The sequence below is a fragment of the Ostrea edulis genome, chromosome 9 (assembly GCF_947568905.1).
Source record: "Ostrea edulis chromosome 9, xbOstEdul1.1, whole genome shotgun sequence".
Lineage (NCBI taxonomy): Eukaryota > Metazoa > Mollusca > Bivalvia > Ostreida > Ostreidae > Ostrea > Ostrea edulis.
In genome coordinates this window covers 59,752,545-59,771,343 of record NC_079172.1, presented here as the reverse complement: position 1 = coordinate 59,771,343, position 18,799 = coordinate 59,752,545, and the positions used below count along the sequence as shown (strand labels likewise).

At 34.7% G+C, this 18,799-nt stretch overlaps 1 protein-coding gene and 1 long non-coding RNA gene across 2 annotated transcripts in view; one reads left to right on the top strand and one right to left on the bottom strand.

Annotated features, from left to right (window-relative positions):
* LOC125658272 (uncharacterized) overlaps positions 1-18,799 on the top strand; it is a 72,664-nt gene that overhangs the window by 32,833 nt on the left and 21,032 nt on the right. The window contains exons 8-10 of the mRNA XM_048889492.2: positions 1,171-1,231; positions 1,421-1,518; positions 12,577-12,628. Coding sequence (XP_048745449.2) covers positions 1,171-1,231; positions 1,421-1,518; positions 12,577-12,628 — 211 coding nt within the window. The remainder of the gene's footprint in view (positions 1-1,170; positions 1,232-1,420; positions 1,519-12,576; positions 12,629-18,799) is intronic.
* LOC130050241 (uncharacterized) lies at positions 14,480-18,240 on the bottom strand. Its single transcript, XR_008798678.1, has 2 exons — positions 17,058-18,240; positions 14,480-15,075 (listed from the first exon to the last, which is right to left on the bottom strand). It is a non-coding gene; the product is annotated as an uncharacterized LOC130050241 (long non-coding RNA).

The window sequence follows — 18,799 nt, the reverse complement described above, 5'->3', positions numbered from 1 at the left end:
AGAACATCTAATTAAATTGACTGTTCATTTATAGATGTGTGCGGTCATCTCGTGATAAGACTGAATTTACTGTTATATTTCTAATCAGCCTGTTGTGTTTTCATTTTATCCTGATTGCATACTTTATTGTTACTGATTCAAATGCCACTGCTTTGTTAAATATTAATAATTTTTGTTCTGAACTTTTGCTTTTGTTCAGGATTTATACATGTTTTTGTTACTCCTATGATATATCATATCTATTTCTTGATTTAAAACAAAATTACAAATTACATTGATATTATGATTTTCCAAAGTTTTACACTAAAATGAATAAGAACAGATAAGTGTTAGTTTGTATTATCCGTTACAAACAGGAATTTAAGATTTGTCTTTATTACAACATACTCAAAATTGTACAATGTATCATGAGATTCTCTCGAGAGATTTTAAACAATATAAAATCAATCAATCAATTAATCATGTAGCATTGGTCAATATTGTGATACTTTCGTATCGGAAAGTCATCTGTGATACTCAAACTTGATTATTATCATGAAATCCATATCTTATAGTGACAAATTAAAACTGCATTGTATATCTTCAATTACCTTATGTTAAAATCAAAAATCAGAACGTTTTTCAAATATTGATGTCTCCACATGAGTGAAAAATTCATGAGAGGGACGTTAAACAAGATATAATCAATCAATCAATCAAATATTGACAATCATAATACCATACAATTTTTACAAAAGTGCGATTTATAAAGAAAAAATCTGAATACTTTTATGATACAATTGCAACATTTTATGTCTGTCGGATGGATCATTAAAAGAAGCCCCATGTTAAGGATCACAACACCCCTGGCACACAAAGACTCGTTTCTTGGATTTTCGAAAAAGAAGGCTCACTGAGTGTTGTCAGGGAAACTCCAAAACTTTTCAAAATCGATCATATTTCTTTTAGTCAACCACCATAAAATGGCTGAAATATGGCGTTAAATCCCAAACAATCTTATCATTTTATTCTTACAATATGTTGTAGTGGATTGTATTAACTCTAATTGTATAAATTGATCGTATCAGCTAAAATACCCGGTTGTTCCTTTCGATTCCATCTCTTCATCATCATTGCACGTTAGACATCTGTCCACATCAAATAACGAATTTATATGTGTTCTTGGTACAGGCATGTGACTGCGAGAATAAAGTTGATGGAGCCTGTCTAGAGTATAAAGTAAAGAGGTCAGGTACGTTTCAAATAAGACTACTTTATTATCACCACGGGCTCGTTCCAGTAAATCCATAATCATTTGTCAAAGCGGAATATCAAAATAATATAGCGAGTACCGATGCATTGTTTGTAAATGGTGACAACGTCGATGGCCTTTCGCTAATTTTAGAGTTCTTGTGTATCATGTATAAGTTTTTTTTTTTAGATCAGCAACAGAAAACTGCATGTTTGGTCAGTTTTAAACCGACCTGTACGAGCGAGTGTGTTAAAGATGTATGCTACACTGATGGAAACAACAACTGGGTGAGGTTCTGTTTCTATTTACATGAACAAAAATAAGACGTATTGACCAATCATATGAGAATTCGTTCTCTTTGTTGTTTTGATTTCATTAAAATTGTTTTTCTCACATAATTACCGGTGTAAGATAAAATTTCTGGTTCAAGACAGTCTTGTTAGATTTTTCTTATTGTAAGCTGCCTGAGGGCGTGGCTCTGTTTCTGAATCTCCAGCATTATTTCAAATTAAATTCACCTAATTAGGCTCTCCATTGATAAATAATCTTCAAAGTTGTCAGTCTTATTCATTTTTAATTCACCTGTAAACAATACAAGTATAGATAAATACATGTAAACACAACTGTACAAGAATGTGTAGTCCCATTACAATATCTTAATAAGTAAAGCTGAATCTTCAGAATGTGTAGCCCCATTACAATATCTTAATAAATAAAGCTGAATCTTTAGAAAGTTGTCTTTGGTCGTCCAGTGTGGTAGGAGATTTCTAACTGCAGTATGTATATCATGTTTACATAATAATATTATGTGGCTTCTCAGTGATCACAGTCAATTCAAAGTTTCCCGCTCAGCAGACATACACCGATTCCGTGTACACGTAGTTTGACTCGATACCTGTAAATTTAGTCAGCCTCGACTTGATGGTGGAGGAAGTGACGCACATCATTCTAATTTTGTCGTTATATGGGGCCTCATTTGTTTTCTGGATCGACATTTTTCTAGATAGGCTAGCAATGGCCTAGACATCAGACAGAATGGCATCCCCGATGTTTATCTTGAAGATCTGGCGCTATCCTGTTCAATGTATATCCAAATTTTTTCGCTGCCTTAATAAAACATGTAGGACTTACAGTTCTTCTATTCCAGGGGCAGTTGGTGTGTAGCATGCACTACACATAATGGTGTTGAGGCCTTCATCGTCATAATCAGGTTGGAAAGAAGCTTCTCTTGTGACGGTTTCTGGGTGTAGGCATGTTGTAGCCTTCTTCAAGTTATCCCAGCCCCTCTGCCAGTCATCTTTTCTTCGAGTGGTTCATCGGGTTCTGGGAAGCCATTCCAAAACCAGAACTCATGCATGGGTGGTAGGTGTGCTTCCCCACTCTGTCCCATTTGCAAGTCGCCCATATCCCTCTGGGTTCAGGCTGAACCAGGTGCCATTGTTTTCAGAAATCAGGTCAGAAGGGTATTTGGCTAGTTGGTTAGGATGTGCTGTCTTAACATGGCTTCTTGAGTGGGTTACTCTTTTATATGTCCTCTCATCTGGGCACCATGGACATATAACTTTCATTGTTCTATGAGAAGACATCATGTGGTTTTTCAAATCCCTGTTAGATCCAAACCTTAGCCCACAAATCCAACAATCTGTCATCATGGTACTCTGTAAAGAATTACTCTTCATGTAAAAATGGTATGGATTTATTGCTACATCTATCTTGAAAGTCTACATCTTCAGACGTCTAAGGCTACCAGGTTTTTCAAAATTTACTATAATATATGACCTCTGATCAGATAATAATTAGTTGCTGTTGATGTTGCTCTAACTAAACAAGAAATAATAACATTTATCATCTAAATATGTCTAGAACTACATCTGTACCGGTACATATGAGACATCTATTTGAGACTGGTTTGACAAGACACCACTTATAAATGTGATGTGTACCAAGTAGTAGGTCCACGTCTATAATACAGTCTTATAAACGACTTGTTCACCACCCCCAACAACAAGCACTGGGTGATTAGGTCAGCTGTTTATTCCAACCTCCTCAAAATTTCGCCAATATCAAAATAGTGACTAGGTTATTCCCAGTGAAATAAAAAACAAGGAACAACACCATCAGAAACATATATGGTTTATTCAAAACTTTCTGAAACCAATTTGGGAGGGTTTTTCCTCTATAAGGTAAAAGTCTATCCACATGATAGAATTTGGAGGTTTCCTGAGAGTTCTCTGTCCAAGCTATTTCACATCATCAATCCTTTTGGTAACAAGGTAAGGACCCTTCCACTTGGAAGTCAGCTTCTGGCAGACCCCAACTTTTCTCTCTCCAGCTGCTGCTTCTTAGCTTTGATGTCATAATAACGTTAATTGTAGTATGCATTTTAATTTCCAGATTTTTCCTGGCCAGATCATGAACATCTCTTAATGTCTTTTGAAGCTTCTCAATATATTCATCTGGTTCTACATCATCATATGTTGGATGTGAAGGTTTACCAACAACTGCTTCCAATGGGAGTGTGGTATTCCTCTCTAAGATCATGGGGTTAGGACCATTACCTGTACTGGAGTGGACAGACTCGAGATGAGTCATCATAACTTGGGGAAGATACTTATCTCAGGTCTTCTGGTCATGTTCACAGTGCATTGCAGCATGGTAACTAGTGTACGGTTGAACCTTTTGACACTACCATTGGCTTGCGGTCTCATATTACTGGTTCGGGTTTTGTCAATGTGAAAGATCTAGCATATCTCTTTAAAAGCTTTCGACTCGAAATTTCTGCCTTGATCTGAATGTATTTGGGTTCCAAATCTACAGACAATCTCATTTACAAATGGAATGATAATGGTGTAAGTGTCTTGATCAGGAATAGCTGTAGCCTCTGTCCATTTAGTAAAACAATCAGTCATGACAAGTATGTATCTATTTCCTTTTGTAGAGACAGGCAAGGGACCCAAGAGTTACAGTTGTAGCATAAATGGTTGGATACCGTCTTACGACTCCTTTCTAGTCGTTCCAACCTGGCACTGATTTCCTTGAGAAGTTCACTTTGATCAGTTATTTGACTGCATGGTGCTATACCAAGTGTTTGTTTGTGATCCATGATATCTAACCTCTCATCAACTGATTTGGCTGCCCATGTTTGATGTTTCTTTTTATCAGAGTTCTCACCTAGAAAAGCTTTATACCGATCAATTACATCTGCAGCATCAGAGACAGTTTGACAATGCATCTACACTTCATTTCCACTGATATTACTTTGTATATAAGGTTTAGAGCTAAAACGTCCCTGTGCTGTATCGTTAAGGTTACAATAGACTTGCTAGGCTAGGCCATCTGGCGGATGTCGTCTCCCAAGGCAGCAGCACCCTCAACTGGCAGTTTTCCCCGCGTCTCTAGTTTAGACAGCCATTTATTCTGGTGCCTTGAATTCCCAAATATCCTACTGAAATTGTCAATAAGGGTGTCATAGGACCTACGTTCTGATACAGCAAGACTCATGTAAAAAGTACTGGCTTGGTCTCGCAAGCTCGTGGCAAGGAAAAGTACATTTTTTCTTTTTCTGTCGATCTACCTAGCTCTGTACAGTCCTCGAAATGAGATGTGTATTCTTCCCGACTCTGGCTTCACCGTGAAATTAACAACGGGGGTTCAAACTAGAGTGGATAGGCCTTCCTGGAGTTTGACATCCCTCATTTATCTTGGTAGAAAAGGACATAAACTCAATCTATGTCTGCCCATCACCATTCATCTGATTATTGAAAAACGCGTCATCCTCACCACCCTCATGTACGGCTACCAATTTAGGAACGCATATCTTGACTTCATGATCAACAGACTCAGACATCTTTTTACTCTTAACTAATAAGGGTTTAAAAGAAGATGGCGTTGTTAAACTTCTAAAATGATGTTACTCTACCACACTGGACGGCACAAGGGTTCGTATCAGGATGCTAAGATCTTTAGCATCCCACTTCTGACATCAGATGTAAACTACCTGAGGGGATGGCTCTGTTTCTGAATCTCCAGCATTATTTCAAATTAAATTCATCTATTTAATCTCCACTTTGATAAATAATCTTCAATAATATGTGGCTCGCCTTCTCATTGATCACAGACAATTTAAAGTTTCCCGGTCAACAACTACAGTAGTTGAAATATGTCTTAGCGTAGTACCGAGCTTCCTTATATAACCTTTTATTCTATGTTACATGCCTCTTACTATCCAATGAAAATGTGCCGTACGAGCTATCAGCCAATCAGCGACTTGTACGGGAAGCTGAGTTCCCACACAAGTTTCCATTTGGAACTACTTTTGTCACTCAAACCACCGTACAATATCGTAATTATCTAAACATTGTATTAATAGCAGCTGTAAATAATACACATCGATAAACTGAATTAGACAAATTGAATTAGGTTCTTAATGTTTAGGAAATACCTCTGTGCTTTACGTTAAGTATATGACAACATGGTGTATAAATATTGTAGATACAGACGATAAAGTAAACAAATGTAGCTCCATCAACTTTGATTGAATATAAGAACTATTTCATAATAGATGTAAATAATTATATAGCCTTAAGCTATTGAATAACTTCTGTAAGGAAGTATAATCTATAACCTAATCGAATATTCTAAACTTCACACATATAGCTTAGGTGTCACTAAACCAGAAGTTACGATCCGAGTAAAGTATTATGGCTGCCAAAACATGAAATGTAAATATCAACCCTTTCTTTCCCCTATATTATCAGCCCTACGACCCTATGTGAAGAACCAACAGGTAAAATATCATAGCATTAGATAATATTACAAATTAATCTAGGTACATGTAAGCTGACAAATTATTTTGGTAAAATCATAATCAACATTTTTTTCTTGATAGGCACATGTTGCCACATCAATTAACAAACAAAAAAAAAAAACAACAAAAAACAAAAAACAACAAACAACCCACAACTGGACGACCACAAAACGTTATGTATAAAATTAAACGTTATATCACATTATATCACACTGTTTAAATCAATGGGCATTCCTCTCTACTTTACATACATAAAACAAGAACAAAATCATCTCATGTACATATTGTAAATATTGGCAGATGCAGGCGAAAACTCCAGATTTACTACGGTAAATTTTATTAATGCGAGCGAAAATGAAAATATTATAAGAAACTCTTGGATATCAAAGTTTTTTTTATAATTCTTTATTTCAAGACATTCATGATAACATCTACATACATGATATCACACTCAATCTTCCATACAAAAACACTTTCTACATAATTAGTATTTGACAGCTAAGCATGATTTAAAGGTATTGAAAATACATGTATGTATACATATCAACAAATTGATACTAAAAATAATACTAACAAATATAGCCAATATTGCTTTGGTTTTTCATCACTTGTTATACACAATATCGTATATTTACCATTTACTAAGTATTTTGGCTTTACATTGAAACATATTTTCACAATATTCTTCCATTTTTTGGTCGTACTTAAATAAATTCACTGCCTCAGAAAATGTTGACATGATTCCTTGTGATCTGGAATAATGTATAAACGTTTCTGAAACCAATAAAAGAAAATTTTCTAAACAGTCTGTATTACCAAGCAAAACTATTCTTCCTGAAATTTTATGATTATTTTCACCATTGCTCGAAATCATTCCAGAATAAGTTGACATACATAATAAAAGAAAGTGCCCATTATTGTTTCTGCTTCACAATTACAAAATGTATGCAAGGTGAAGATAACGAACAGTGATCAATCTCATAACTCCTATAAGCAATACAAGATAGATAGTTGGGCAAACACAGACCCCTGGACACACCATATATATAAATTATTGTCTGAAATTTAAAATTTGTTTAGAAAGGAGTTGGTAGTAATTCATCAGTATTCGGTATTGAAAGTAAATTATTTTTGTCTCTTTTGTACATAATGACGCATTTACAAAATGAAAATGCCAGTCTTTTTCTGAAATGGGCTCATCCAGTAAAGGTTCCCCATTGATCCTTTGTAGAGGTTGGGGCTATAAATTCCTTTCCTTTCAAAATTTTATATAAAATTTAGCATTACATGTTGACAACAATTGTTGTACAATACGTATTTCAATATGTTCATTATTTTGATCATTTCTACTGTCTTTCAATACAATGATATCTCTTTTGACTTTTGAAGGTATTTGTGATATCACTTGAAAATAATCTAAAAAGCTATTAGTACCAAGCACTCCTTTTATTTCATTACAACATCTAATGTTTCCATGTTCAGAAACCAGGTCCTCCAAGATTTTACCATCATTATCAACCCATTTTGAATGAAGTGTCCACTTTTGTACACATAAAATTTTTCTAACATTTAAGCACAAGCAGGTTGATACATGCTACCCCTGTGATTTATTATTATGGATGTCGATATCAAAGTTTGTTCGCTGAGAATCTTCATGAAAACCGGCAAATTCCCGAGGTCCTCTTCCTGACGTAGATCCTTTTAATGAGCTAAATCATACTGAAATAGTTTCACCTACTGAACTCGATCATCCTACTGAACTAGACCCTCCACTGAACTAGACCCCCTACTGAAGTAAATCCCACTGAACTAAATCCTATTGAACTAAATCCTACTGAACTAGATTTTACTCAACAAGATCATATTACTGAGCTAGATCCTACTGAAGTAAATCCTACTGAACTACACCAACCTACTAAAATATATGCTGCTGAACTAGATCATAATGAAATAGATATCACATTGAACTAGATTCCCTTAGTGAACTAGATCTTATTGAACAAAATCCTACTGAACTAGATCCCTCTATTGAATTAGATCCTTTTATCAAACAAGATCCTACTAAACTATATCCTTCTACTGCATTAGATGCTAGTAAACTAGGTTCTGCTAAACTAGATCCTACTGAACCACACCCCCTGCTGAACTAGATTCTACTGAACCACACCCCTTGCTGAACTAGATCCTCTTACCGAACTAGATCCTCCAACTGAACTAGATCCTCGACTAATCTAGATGCCCTAATGAACTAGGATGCTACTGAAATAGATCCTACTGAACTAAATTGTACTGAACTAGATTACCCTTTTAAATCAGAGTCTGTTAAAATATATTTTCTACCACTGAATTAGATCCTACTGAACTATATATTCCTACTGCATTACATCCTATTGAACTAAATCCCCCTTCTGAACTAGATCCCACTATTGAACTAGATCCTCTTGCTGAACAAGATCCTACTGAACTAGATTCTCCTACTGAGCTACCTTCTACTGAACTACTATCTACTGGACTAGATCCTTCTAATAAATTAGATCCTACTAAAGTAGATCCTACTGCACTAGATCCTACTGAACTAGATTCTCCTACTGAACTACATTCTACTGAACTATTACTTACTGGACTAGATCCTTCTAATAAACTAGATCTTACTGCACTAGATTCTACTGAACTAGATCCTTACTGAACTACACCCTCTACTGAACTAGATCCTACTGAACTACACCCTCTACTGAACTAGATCCCATTCCAGAACTAGATCCCTACTGAACTAGATCCCATTCCAGAACTAGATCCCTACTGAACTAGATCCCATTCCAGAACTAGATCCCTACTGAACTAGATCCCATTCCAGAACTAGATCCCTACTGAACTAGATCCCATTCCAGAACTAGATCCCTACTGAACTAGATCCCCCACTGAAGTAGATTTTCCTCCTGAACTAAATCCAATTGAAGTAGATCCTTACTGAACTACACCCTCTACTGAACTAGATCCCATTCCAGAACTAGATCCCTACTGAACTAGATCCCATTCCAGAACTAGATCCCTACTGAACTAGATCCCATTCCAGAACTAGATCCCTACTGAACTAGATCCCATTCCAGAACTAGATCCCTACTGAACTAGATCCCCCACTGAAGTAGATTTTCCTCCTGAACTAAATCCAATTGAAGTAGATCCTTACTGAACTACACCCTCTACTGAACTAGATCCCATTCCAGAACTAGATCCCTACTGAACTAGATCCCATTCCAGAACTAGATCCTACTGAACTAGATCCCATTCCAGAACTAGATCCCTAATGAACTAGATTCCCCACTGAAGTAGATCTTCCTCCTGAACTAAATCCAATTGAAGTAGATCCTTACTGAACTTCACCCTCTACTGAACTAGATCCCATTCCAGAACTAGATCCCTACTAAACTAGATCCAATTGAAGTAGATCCTACTAAACCAGATCCTACTGAACTAGATTTTACTGAACTACATCCTACTGAACAAGATCACCCTACTTAACTAAATCCCACTATTGCACTACAATCTTTTGAACTAGATACCCCTACTGGTAGTGAACTACATCCTCTTAATGAACCTCATACATTTCTCATACTAGATCCTTCTGAACAAAATCTTACTGAAATGGATCCTCCGAACTATACCCCCACTGAGCTAGATCTCCTACTGAACTAGACCCCCTACTGAGCTAGATCATCCAACTGAATTATATCCTACAACTGAACTAAATCTCTTATTGAACTATATCTCTTATTGAACTAGATCTTTTATTGAACTATATCTCCTATTGAACTAGATTCGCTACTGAAATAGACCCTACTGACCTAGATCTTACTAAACGAGACTTCTGGATTAGATCCTACTATTGAACTAGATCCTACCACTGAAGTTATGCATTCCATACATCTAGCTTTTGACTGGTATTGACTGTGAGAAGTTGAAGATAACGAACTTTGATCAATCTCATAACTCTTATAAAGAATACAAAATTAAGAGTAAGGCAAATGTGGACCCCTGAACACACCAAAGGTGAGATTAAGTGCCTGTGAGGAGTACCTATCCCATCTTCACAGATCATAATCGCCGAGAGCCCTATATTTTGTTCAGGTATACGGAGTGATTTGTAGTCAAAATCTGGGTAAAGAACGGTCTAGCAATTAATATGAAACATGTAGGGCAGCATTTGACCCATTGACACGTTGTGTTGGCAAACTAGATCGTCATAACGGCCATATAATTTGCGAAATGCAGACTTTAAACAAAACTGTTGAAACGCCTGTAACAATGTTTTATTTGTCAGTGTTCAGCCTCAATATAGCTTATTTCATATTTGTATTTTTTCTGAAACTAATATTCAAAACTGTGACTATTAAATAACATATTTTACTCTACTCCTCCTGTTACCCCAATCCTATTATCAATAAGAGCTAAACTTATACGTAACATGTACCAAGCTATGTTTTAACCACTCGCTATCATCAATAAGATCTTAACTTATACGTAACATGTACCAAGCTATGTTTTAACCACTCGCTATCATCAATAAGAGCTAAACTTATACGTAACATGTACCAAGCTATGTTTTAACCACTCGCTATCATCAATAAGATCTTAACTTATACGTAACATGTACCAAGCTATGTTTTAACCACTCGCTATCATCAATAAGAGCTAAACTTATACGTAACATGTACCAAGCTATGTTTTAACCACTCGCTATCATCAATAAGATCTTAACTTATATGTAACATGTACCAAGCTATGTTTTAACTACTCGCTATCATCAATAATATCTTAACTTATACGTAACATGTACCAAGCTATGTTTTAACCACTCGCTATCATCAATAAGATCTTAACTTATACGTAACATGTACCAAGCTATGTTTTAACCACTCGCTATCATCAATAAGATCTTAACTTATACGTAACATGTACCAAGCTATGTTTTAACCACTCGCTATCATCAATAAGAGCTAAACTTATACGTAACATGTACCAAGCTATGTTTTAACCACTCGCTATCATCAATAAGATCTTAACTTATACGTAACATGTACCAAGCTATGTTTTAACCACTCGCTATCATCAATAATATCTTAACTTATACGTAACATGTAGCAAGCTATGTTTTAACCACTCGCTATCATCAGTAAGATCTTAACTTATACGTAACATGTACCAAGCTATGTTTTAACCACTCGCTATCATCAATAAGAGCTAAACTTATACGTAACATGTACCAAGCTATGTTTTAACCACTCGCTATCATCAATAAGAGCTAAACTTATACGTAACATGTACCAAGTTATGTTTTAACCACTCGCTATCATCAATAAGAGCTAAACTTATACGTAACATGTACCAAGCTATGTTTTAACCACTCGCTATCATCAATAAGAGCTTAACTTATACATAACATGTACCAAGCTATGTTTTAACCACTCTCTATCATCAATAAGAGCTTAACTTATACGTAACATGTTCCAAGCTATGTTTTAACCACTCGCTATCATCAATAAGAGCTAAACTTATACGTAGCATGTACCAAGCTATGTTTTATCCACTCGCTATCACCAGTAAGATCTTAACTTATACGTAACATGTACCAAGCTATGTTTTATACACTCGCTATCATCAATAAGAGCTAAACTTATACGTAACATGTTCCAAGCTATGTTTTAACCACTCGCAGTAACGAGTTGTCTGAATCCTAGCGCCGTGTCAAACTTATTTCTTCTCCGAAATAATAGTGAAAGTCAAGGATCTTTAGAATATGACTTTAAAAATGGAAATCACGGTAGGCTTTGGCACAATAAAGAACCCACACTGCTGCGGTCAAATTTGTCGCACTTCAGCTAAAGCAGGTGACATTTCTAAATGTGTGAAAATCCTCAAATAGAATCGTTCTCATTATACAGACACGCTTAAAAACGCCATTAAGGAGCATTTAAAAACAGGGGATACGTGGAATACTCGAATTCAAATCACTGCCTAATTCGTCTTCACACCTTTTATATAGTTTATAAAAAGTTGTGCCTTTTATCAAATTGTTGGAGAGAACAGTGAAAACCACCACGATGGTTAATTTGATCTCAATAGGTCGACGATGCGAATCACGGGTTATTTTGGCACCAAGCAGTCAGTTTATATTAATTCCAGCTCGATTATTAGGTGATTCAATTCGTTGAGGTGACACTGAAAGATCGACAATTCGATTCCCAGTTCAATAATTTGGTTGTGTAATAGGTGAAGCTAGCACCGAAAGGTCGATAATTCGATTACTAACCCAATCATTCAGTGGTTTATCAGGTGAAGCTGCCGCCGAGTTTGACGATTCGAATATCGGCCCGTTCACTCAGCGATGTCACGTGTTAAGCTGGTATTGAAATGTTGAATCCCAGCTTGATCACTTAATGTATTTTGTCTGCATTGAGTTACATTTATACATTACCTATCCGTTTATTTTAAAACTGCATTTACAATGTTAATAATATCCATGCTAATTTCCTTTTCACAGAGTTGCAACTCAACAAGAGACGGGAACAAAGAATACTGGCTGTTCACTATAGGTTGGTGAATTAACAAGCTATTTGAATGAAGTAATTTCAATTATTATTCTAGATTGCTTTGCATGTTGAAAAACACTGAGATATTTCGCACTCAAATCACCAATGTCTGTGTTTTCGTTGTACTAGCCATTAATAAAACAATTTTAAAGCGTTTTGATAAGTGAGTTCGGAAATGTGATGTATTCTTTGCTCAATTGACCCCCCCCCCCCCCCCACCCAAGATGTGCTATATCATGAGTTGAAAATATTTGGTCAATGGGGGTGCTTAAAGCCAAATTCATGTACAGTTTGTGGATTATGTAGCTGAGAAATGGCTGAATATAAAGTTTTTTACTTTTATCTGAGAAATTATTCAGGGATTACTACAATATAATTGTTCTTGGGAGAGTGATCGTCTCAATCCCTGCAGTCACATGGTACTGCGGTATGAAGACCCACTACTCTCACATACCGAACGTTTAGTGAGGGAGCAGTATCCATCTATGTTTGGGCTCAGGTTTCACGTGACCTAGGAACAAGCGGGATTTGAACCCGCGACTTTTAGATATACTAGAGTTGTCAAAAACGTTCGTGGATAAGCTTATTGATTTTTCACATGTTCAATTTCTTCTACAAAACCAATGCCCAACAATAACTAATTTATCCTTGGATAAAAGGGATTCAATATAGATGATGTAAATGATCACATTTTTCAGATTTCTAAATGGGGATATAGTGGATGGTTTAAATAATCTGGTTTTCAAGAACCACTTGACTAAAAATCAACAGGCCCACAAGCCTTATTAAAATCAACAGGCCCACAAGCCTTATTGGTCACCGAGTAATAGTTAAAGATATCTCTAGCTCCAAACACTATATAGTCTATAATGATATTCATGCTCTGCATATCTAAGCTAAATTTCAATAGTCAAAAGTATTCTACAACATAATTTTTTCTTAAGAGTCTGTCTACGATAGAACCATGCAAATGGCTATTGATGGACATGTGTCGGAATTTCATGAAACTTGGTATATATGCTTTAGATAACATAACTTGAACGTAAAAATAATTATTTTCATTCCACTTGATCGGTAACCATGGAAACGAGAAACACTTGGTTTTCCCCATTTCTATATTTAGATCTATTAAAAAAAATCAGACAATGTACTCTTCTTTTTGGTTTAATGCAAAACCCATGTTTTGCAATTTAATGATACATATTTCATGATATTGCAGAGACAGATAGGAATTAATAACACATAAACAATCAAATTTAATACACAGTGCAATAAAATATCAAAGTTTTAAAATGAGAGAAATGCTGAAATTTTACCTAATTTCACCTATTTGCACTGAAACAGGTATAGTTACCCAAGAAACGCTTCAATAGACATCATATTTGATACATGTGTAGAACCTATCAATTTCTAATATATGTTAAAGGGAATTTGGTTGCAAATGAAATTTAGTGGTATATTGGGGGGGGGGGGGGGGTTTATGCAAGAAAAAAAGGGGGTGGGGTAATAATGTTGGTTGTGTAGAGTTAAAATCTTCAGATAACGTAATAATATCATTGCACATGTCATGCATGAGCATTAATGAAGGGTGAAAATAATTGTTTGTTGTACTTTGACCCAATATTGAAGGGAGAGGGGTTATTTTGAAAAAAATCTTCCACCATTACCTTCCACCAATAAATAGTACATTTATTGTAGTCATATACAAGAATCGTGTATTCAAAGCGTTTTTGCTTTCTATCAAATTCAGCAGGCAATTACAACATATGATATATCTCTCATGTTTTAAATTCACTCTGCATATACATGATCATTTAGTTTTATTGTAAGTAAAGCCATAAAGGATGGGGGGGGGGGGGGGGGGGGGGGGGGTGATATTCCACTGTAAGTCAGGTAATGTCAAAAATTCATGAACGTCACATACAAGATCATGAAAGACACATTCATTATAAACATACAGATTTAATCATTGCAATTCTTTTCTTTTTTTTTGTTTATTTTGTTTTGTTTTTGTTTTTGTTGTTGTTGCAACTTTCAACTGAAACTATTGGCAAAAATATCCCATAGAAGAATATTCAATTTTTCTGTACATTTATTCAAAAAAAAAAAAAAAATGAAACAAAAGTGTGAGTTTTAGGAAATCTGACATCTAGAAAATCCTGAGAGATGTAAAATAACCTCCAAGCAGTAGATATTTATTTCAACCTAAAGGATTAAATAACCTGAATAAAAAATTAAAACATTTTCCTTAACCACTTATGAGTTCAGTCATAGATAATATATATTGGATAATAATTGGCTACATTCAATTGCAACAATATCACTGATGACATTCTGGAGGTCTTCGTCATTTTCTGGACACTCCCCATTTTTCACCATGTCAATACAAGGAAAGTAATTGTTTGGTTCCTTGGAAAGCAGGGGTATGGCTGTCTTACTTCAGAACACATCTGCAAAATAACAAAACAATTCTTATTATTGCATGAGTTTGCCTCTTCTCAGGACACTCCCCCCCCCCCACCCGGTCATATAGAAAACCCAGACATATTAGCATCACACGTGTTTTGAACGTTAAATAACCAGAAAAGTTTTTAGTTTTATGGCCACGTTTAACCATAAATTACAATTTCAGCAACTCATCTTTTGGTATTAAAATCCTCCTTGCAATTTGTTCAGTTTTTATTACACAATAATATGCATATACACCTCTTTTAATCATTAAATTTGAATTTAGAGATCGAGATAAAGATTTTCATTTCATTGTGAGAATTTTCTATCTCAAATGAGTATGCACTGATATACTCTTTGTGATGTAATAAAATTAAAAACTTGACAATTAATTGATTTATAGATGGTGTTTTATTTTCTAGTGTTCACATAAAAAACAATATTTCATGGGTCAAGTTGTCTAAACAAGGGGTAGGTTGTCTAACCACGGGGTTAAGTTGCTTAAACATAGCTTGCCTGAAGCATAAAACTCAAAGTAACACAAAATGTGAAACACTAATGGCAACAAAGAACAATAAACAAGGTAAAAAAAATTTGATACGAAAAGAGAGGTCTTGTTACAAGGATTATTAATATGAAATATGATAGCCTATCATTCACCCAGTTTTAAAATTTGAGTCAAATTCCAAATTTAAGGTCACAAGGTCAAAAACTTTAGCAAAAAAAGTAACTTCTACAGGGGGAAAAAATCGGTGCAATTGCCAAAATTATGTTTTTGAGTATGAACGTAGGAAATGATATTTCAACTAGAGTACTGTTTTCAAGCCCTTCCAAGTTTTTAAATCTATTCAACTTTTTCAAAAATAAGGAGGGTGATCGCTTATTATATTCAAACAACCTGAAATTTGCACTATTGTTTATGTAAGCACTCTTTAGTTCTAAGTCACTTTCTGTCTAATGTTAGATGACCTGTAATAAGTGTTTACAGTTAACATTTTAGTGGTATCTATATATTGGCTGAAGGAAAACGGGTCAAAAGCCTATATATATTGTGGTATATACTATGCAATCTTGAAAAAAGGTGTGCATTATATTCGGCAAAATACGGTAACTGATTTTGGAAATGATCAAAAAAATGTTTAGGGTCGGGGGCAAAAACTAGGGACGGTCGGGTAACCGGAACCACACATATTCTTTAATTTGGCCTGTTCACTGTAGGGCTCTTGACTATAGGCAAGGTTTTAATTAAAACAAATATCTTATATACTCTTAAGTTTATTTTTTTTATTTGTATACATAGATATTTATACAATACTACATATACATATGGTATATGCTACATCTATAATGTGAACTTGTTGTCTTACATCAAACAAAATTCTATTTATCGAAATCATAGGAAAGTTTCAAAGTGATTAGAAGCATTCCACATTACCTAAACCTACATTTATATTAAGTGTGCAATAAACATGATACAATGTAAATAACAGAATCATTAATAAAATCTTACTTCTATCTGATTTTCAATTCATTAATCACAGATCTCACAAATATCTCCATAAACTCATACATAAATATTTAATGTCATTTGATTTTATTCCAAAACTGATTTTTAAAATTATCTTGATTCCAATATGCACTGCTAAATACATTTTCTGTTTATAGAACAAACAAAAAACAAAAACAAGCTAGTAGTGAAACTACAGTTACATTAATATTAATGCACACCCCCTCCCTTCAATCATTTCTATTATCATTTTCTTTAAAAGTTAAAAAATGTCTAAAAACTACAATATAAATTGCTCTTACATAAGTCATTCTCCAGAAAAATCCTGGACTTGAATTTGTACTTTATTTGTTTGACTTAATTCAGTTTCCATCTATAATTCTATCAACTTACATGTGTATATATGTTAGTTGTTAACCTAGAAGGTGTTACTTAAATTCCTATTGGATTTTATTCAGACATTTGTTTGCATCATACCTTTCAACTCTTTCTTTACATCTGTCTTAATCTGGACCCAACTTTTGTGTTTCTCAATGTATTGCCTTGTCTGCAAACACCAAACACATATATTAAAATTTCATTGTATTTCCTAAATATGTTGTAACAGTATTTTAATCTAGAAAATTGTGCATTGAGGAAATTGATATCTTAAAAATTTCAAATAGAAGTAAAATTTTAAAAATTTCATCCATGAGTATTTATGCACAAGTGCATATTTCAGTATCTGTTAGTGCAGGAAGATAAAAAAAAGTTAACTTACCAGAATCAATGGCAGCTTGAGCAATGTGGCAGATCTATCGGCTTTGGAGTCACGGAGTCACCCCCCCCCCCCCTTTCACATCTGAGTTAGATTTGTCATGTAATGGGTGACAACATGTTGTTCTTTATTCAATGTCAATGTCTATGACTGGCATAGGCATGATGATGTCTGTTAAGTCTAGATCATATTCATAGTTGATGCACATCAGCCGTGCAGTGCAGTGAACAATGATTCTGGAATTCACACAATTTCTGATGGACATTTAAAAATCTCAACTGTGCTGAAGTATACTTCTTGCAATCCTGATGTAAATAAACTCCCTCTTTCCTTGAAATTTTCACCAAGGCTATAAATTTATCTTCCATCACTTTCCACCCATTCCATGTTGTTGTCATCTGCCTTATGAATCATTCTTCCCTACCTTCTTCCCATGAGAGTTCCACAAAGGGAGATAATTTTTTGATAAAATTTCCGAATTTTATACCCCAAAGAAATTACTTTCTATTTATTTGCAACCAAATTCCCATTTAGTAGTGATAATTTCTGCATAAATCTGTGTTTTAAACCATGAAACTATTTATTTTAAGCGTTTCTTGGGGTTTTATGACTCACTAAAAATAGCATTTAATTTGAAAGTTACATAAACTTACTAGTTCAAACACTACACGACTTAAATCTGGAGAATGAATTTTAAAGTTATGTTCACCAATTCAAAGATACCGTTCGAATAGACTATGCGGAACTGAAATTATATGTGATTTTTCTGCTTTTGATATTTTAATGACTTGCTGAAATTACCCCATTTATGCATGAAATTGATGTGTATATTGTGCTAAAAATAGAACGGCCCATTAGGTGTTAGTTCGGGGGGTACTCATCGATTTTGCCACAAAATATGATATAACTAGTAAAATACTTTTGAAATATCATAAAAAGCTCTGAAAATTTGACAACACCTTCCATAATAATTTTTTGATTTTGCATGGTTCTATCGTAGACAGCCTCTTAAACACAATACCCCCAAAAGAGCCATAGTGATGGCAGATTTTACATAATGTAATGCTATATTAACATAACTATTTTGGACCCGCCCTAGAGTTAGATCCCTTACTACAGGGATCCCGAAATTTACAATTTTATCTAGCATAAGTAAAATTATAGATGAAGTTTATCGAATGTAACGGACATTGATAGTATATACCCGTAATTATATTGCCCCGGACATTAATAGTATATAATTATATTGCCCCGGACATTAATAGTATATAATTATATTGCCACGGACATTAATAGTATATAATTATATTGTCCCGGACATTAATAGTATATAATTATATTGCCCCGGACATTAATGGTATATAATCATAGTGCCCCGGACATTAATAGTATATAATTATATTGCCCCGGACATTAATAGTATATATGTAATTATATTGCCCCAGCCATGGATTTGGAATCT